This window comes from Phaethon lepturus, unplaced genomic scaffold (assembly GCF_000687285.1).
Source record: "Phaethon lepturus isolate BGI_N335 unplaced genomic scaffold, ASM68728v1 scaffold22411, whole genome shotgun sequence".
Classification (NCBI taxonomy): Eukaryota; Metazoa; Chordata; class Aves; order Phaethontiformes; family Phaethontidae; genus Phaethon; species Phaethon lepturus.
This window is the reverse complement of record NW_010515843.1, coordinates 1-5098: the sequence shown is the minus strand read 5'-3', so window position 1 is coordinate 5098 and position 5098 is coordinate 1. Positions and strand designations below refer to the sequence as shown.

The 5098-nt window shown below is 59.7% G+C and overlaps 1 protein-coding gene across 1 annotated transcript in view; it reads left to right on the top strand.

Annotated features, from left to right (window-relative positions):
* The window catches only part of LOC104627590 (kinesin-like protein KIF1A), a gene marked incomplete at its 5' end in the record, with an annotated part of 4134 nt that extends 863 nt beyond the window's left edge, over positions 1-3271 (top strand). Inside the window, 8 exons of the mRNA XM_010295903.1 lie at positions 107-252; positions 529-741; positions 909-986; positions 1269-1393; positions 1539-1685; positions 1803-1995; positions 2071-2189; positions 2763-3271. Coding sequence (XP_010294205.1) covers positions 107-252; positions 529-741; positions 909-986; positions 1269-1393; positions 1539-1685; positions 1803-1995; positions 2071-2189; positions 2763-2805 — 1064 coding nt within the window. The remainder of the gene's footprint in view (positions 1-106; positions 253-528; positions 742-908; positions 987-1268; positions 1394-1538; positions 1686-1802; positions 1996-2070; positions 2190-2762) is intronic.
* Positions 3272-5098: the final 1827 nt, after the last annotated feature.

The window sequence follows — 5098 nt, the reverse complement described above, 5'->3', positions numbered from 1 at the left end:
CCATGCCTCTGCCTGCGTGTTCACCACGAGCCCAGGAGGCAAAGCGGCATGGCAGTCAGGGTCACGGCTGTGTGCCTGTCCCCCAGCCATGTGTCCGTCCCCACAGGCATGCAGAGACGGCGCCGGCGCGTGCTGGACACCTCTGTAGCCTATGTGCGGGGAGAGGAGAACCTGGCTGGCTGGCGGCCCCGCAGTGACAGCCTCATCCTTGACCATCAATGGGAGCTGGAGAAACTCAGCCTCCTGCAAGAAGTAAGAGCCTGGGCTGAGACGGTGCAATTCGCAGCCCCTTGCCCTGCCGGTGCCGGTGGGATTCCCCACGCTGGGTGTCTCAGCCCTCCTGGTCACGGGAGGAGGCGGGAGTGGGGCTGTGCAGCTGGTGCTCTCCTGTGCATTGCTGCTACCCAGGTCCCAGCGAACCTGAAGCTAATGAGCAGGTGGGGATAATGGGGCCTGGGAAGCATGGTCCCGAAAGGATGCTGGTGTGGGGGGAAGGGGCCACCCCTGAGCCTGGCTGCCTGTGCCCAGGTGGAGAAGACAAGGCACTACCTGCTCTTGCGCGAGAAGCTGGAGACAACCCAGCGCCTGGGCCTGGAGACCCTGTCCCCCTGCTCCAGTGAGGACTCTGAGTCCCGAAGCACCTCCTGCGTCTCCTCCCCGCTCTCTGTCGACGGGGCCCCCGAGGGCCGCACCTGTCCCGTCGAGACCCCCAGCGAGAGGCAGAAGGAGTTGGCTGTGAAGGTACCATCCTGCTGCATCCCCAGCTCACAGAGATGAAGCCGGGAAGGTGCTCCCCCAGGGTGGCAGTGGGTTGTGGCAGGACAAAGCCCAAGAGGAGTGGGAGGCGGGGGGTGGAGGAAGGTGCCTCCTGCTTCACTGTCCTCCTCCTCCTCCTCCCCTCTCTGCAGTGCTTGCGCCTGCTCACACACACCTTCAACAGGGAGTACAGCCACAGTCACGTCTGCATTAGTGCCAGCGAGAGCAAGGTATGGCTGCTGCCCCGGGCTCTGCTGGGCTGGTGGCGGCTGGGAGGGATGCATGGCTGGGGGGACTGGCTGGGCGTGGGCCAGACAGGCACCATGGCGCGAGCGGTCCCTGGTCCCTCTGCTCACCCTGTGTTACCGGAGCTGGTGGCGCTTGGGAGAGGTGCCAGGAGAGGACCCCACCGGCCAGAGGTCTTGCCTCTCCCTATGTGAGCTGGTGCCTGGTCCTTTGCCAGTGCTCAGTTTCAGGCAAAAACTCGAGTCCGCACCTCTGCTCCTCCACAGCTGTCTGAAATGTCCATGACCCTGATGAGAGACCCTTCCATACCAGCTCTCGGGGTCACCACTCTCACCCCCTCCTCGACCTGCCCGTCGCTGGTGGAAGGACGCTACAATGTCATGGAGGTCAGGTAAGAAGGTAGCCGGGAGGTTCAGGTGACACCCGGGCATCCCCCAAGCAGGGCATACAGTGGTACACATTGGTATGTGGTCCTGGTTGATGGGTGTTCCCTAGCCATCACTCTGCCGACGCCCTGGTCTCTTCTCCTTTCCCAGACCCCCCCAGGTCTCCTCCAGGGCAGAGAGCCCTGACCTGGAGCCTCTGGTTGAAGGAGAGCAGAAGAAGTCCCCAGCCTGCCGGCCTGAGGAGGAGAAGGAGCCCCAGCGTTTGCTGGTGCCTGACATCCAGGAGATCCGGGTCAGGTAGGAGCAACTGGGGCAGCCAGCGAGGGGAGTGCCTTGGGGCTGGGGGGGACCATGCCCTACCATTGCCACCTCCCCACAGTCCGTGTCCCACCCTGACCTTGGTCCCTTTTGCAGCCCCATCGTCTCCAAAAAGGGCTACTTGCACTTCCTGGAGCCCCACACCAATGGGTGGGTGAAGCGCTTCGTGGTGGTCCGGCGCCCATATGTCTACATCTACAACTCCGACAAAGACACGGTTGAGAGGGCCATACTCAACCTCTCCAAGGCCCAGGTGGAGTACAGTGAAGACCAGCAGGCCATGCTCAAGGTACGGTGCCACGAGCCAGCCCCACTCTGTGTACACCCTCGGGCGAGGGACTCAGCCCCGGCTTTTCCCTAGCAGACCCCGAACACATTTGCGGTGTGCACGGAGCACCGGGGCATCCTGCTGCAGGCGAGCAGCGACAAGGACATGCACGACTGGCTCTATGCCTTCAACCCCCTCCTGGCTGGGTCCATAAGGTACTGGGGGCAGTTGGGGGAAGGGGTATGTAAGGAAGCTGTTGGTGGGGGGTCTGCGGGCAGCCAAGCATGCTCCCTGCTGTGCTCCCAGTGCTCTCCCTGCTGCAGCCCCCCCCGAAAGGCATGGGGAGCAAGCACCTGCTGTGCAGAGCTGTGCCTGGACGGGCTCTCAGCTGGCAAAACTTGGACCGTATTAATCTTGATTTCAGCTCCTCACCACTTAAATGCTATCTAGGGACCACTTAAATGATCTAGGGACAGATCCTGGCTGGTACAGAGGCATTGTTGTGGTGAGTTCAAAGAAACATCCATGCCTGGCAGCAGGGACACTGGCCCTTCGCTGTCCTTGAGCATCTCACAAAGTTCTTGAGAGCATCTCAAGTGGCAGTACTAGGGGAATAGGAGTAAATGCACAGAAAATTGTGTGCTCTGGATAAAGAGACATTAATCCCATGTGCCTCCAGCTCTGTTTGGATTCAAGTACCAGCCTGGAGCCAGGACACCGAACCCGGGGGACCACACCTCTCCTTGTCCATATCTCTGACACCTCTTGTCCCTTGTTTTCCAAATCAGATCCAAGCTGTCCAGAAGGAGAACAGCCCAGATGAGAATCTAACCTGAAAAACACCCTCCACCTCATCCATCTGCCAACAGGATCAAGGTAGCTGATTCTGTCTCAAGACTCCCCATGTTAACGTCTGATCTCTCACACCATCTGCTGCCCCAGCTGTCTGCTCCATGGAAGGATCTGTCTCGATTCACACCTTCACGGGGGAAACTCACTTCCGTTCGTAGCTGCAAAAGCCTGGACCTGCCTGGGCAGGTTTTCTTGTGTGCGTGCCATCTTCTGCCCGTCCCCCCATGGGTGACCTTCATGTCACACCATCTGTAACGCTCCAGAAAGGTCCCTGTCGGAGGGGAGGAAGTGAGGAGGGCAGTTTCGGCTAAAAGCTGGTCTTTGATCTACAGAGGTGGGAGTGCAGTAAAGGTCGGAGGTGGGAGAGCAGGAGAAATTGTCTCCACGCAAAGGGAAAGTGGTAGTTTAGGTGTGGGGATTTCCTTGTTCATTGATGTTTCTTCAAGAGATGGCAGGGTAAGATCAGGTGTCGGTAGTTTAAGACGATATTTATAAAGTATTTATTTCTATTTACGTCACAAAAATCCCGTAAGTTGGGACCTGGCCCCTGGACAACGCCTCCCCCAGGCAGGGGAGAGCCTTGGTGGTGGGCCAGGGTCCTGGAGATGCCTCCCTGGGACATCCCTGGCACGTGCCTGGCGGTGGTGGAGCTCTCGCTCTCACTTCCCACCCTTCCCCAACCCTCTGCTTTGCCACCCCTGCAGCTTAAACTACTTCTCCCCGAGCGGTGGCTGGACAGCCCACCATGTCTTCCCAAAGGAGGCAATTCCTACCTGCCCCATCTACCTCTGGCAGGAGGGAGCCTGCCGCCTCGGCTGGCCGGGGCACACATGTCCATGCAGATGGGTCACCTCACTTCAGAGCTTGGTCCTGCTGGAGGGAAAAAGAGGGCTCTGGGGACAGCTCTGCCTGTCACCTCGTCCAGGCCTGTCCTTCCCAACCAAAAGCAGGTGGGCCACCTCACTGTCCTGGCCTGGGAGCCCTTGGGGGGCTTGTCCAAAGGGATTCCCTGCCTCTTAGGGCAGGATGCCAAGGATCCCATCCCCGCGGGGATTGTGGAGGTTCACGTGGCCCCTTCCAAAGCCAGGTGGGAAAGTTCCCCAGGAGCCAGAGCTAGGAACGACCATCCCAATCCATAGGATCTTTGTCACCCTTTCCCAAAAGGGCTGTCACATCCCTTGTCCTCCTGGCAGGATTACAGGCTTGAAGCATGTCGGAGGGGCAGGGGAGAGATCGGTGTGGGGGTGTCATGGTGGGGATGAGACTTCTTTTTACTCTTGTAGCTGCCGTTTTCCCACTCCTCTTCCCCTGCTGCAGAAGTGAGCACCCAACTCCTTCCCACCCTGACTCCGTTGGCACATTAATCCAGGGGGCTTCCTGTGGAGGAGGTGGCTTCACCGAAAGGACCTTCTCCTCTAACCGTCACCGCTTCCCACCTCCCCCAGCAGCAGCTCTCCCTCTCCTCTTTCTCCCATCTCTCACCCATGGGGGGATGCTTTCATTTGGGGCTTCCCGAGCAGCCGGCAGCAGCTGGCACAGCTCCGGGCAGGAAGGCGAGCATCTTCCTCTGTGCATTTCCCAGGCACCCCCCAGCTTCGCTGTCATGCCTTCGTGGCTGACCTCCCCTTGCACAGCACGGCTGCGCCTTGGCTCTGACGCACCTCCCCACACTGTCTGTGGTGTGTGTGTGTGTGTGTGTGTGTATGTCGGACGTGGTGCCGTCTTCTCATTATGCTTGTGTCATGGTGGGCATGGATGGGACATGGCAGGCGGGCAGAGGCTTGCTGGGCCCCCCTCACTGCACGTCAAGCACTGTTCATCCTGGGTTTCAGGTCACAGGGTTTTGAGATCACTCCTGAGCCCCTGCCGGTTCTGCCAGCCTTGCCACAGCTCCTTGGGTGTCTCACCCCATTGCTCTGGCCCAAAGCCATGGCAGGGGTACTCCTCCCAGTCCCACTCCCCTGGTAGGCAGCACCTTGCCCACCCAGGACAGGCTCCCCATCAAATTGTGGGTTTTTTCCCCCCTGTGATCTGTTTGAGAGACCTGGAGGCCAACTTGTGCCCTTTATGGAGGGAGAGGTGCCCACCCAGGGGTGCAGAGGGGCAGAGCTGTGGCCAGGGCGAAGCAGGGGCTTGGGTACTGACATCCCAGCTCCTATGCCCTGTGCAAGGACTAGTTGGTGCCATCCCAAATTTCAACATAAGGGGCTAGGGTGGAAACACTGGGTGCCCTGGGGGAGCAGGGAGGCTCTTCCAGGGCAGAGACAGCTTC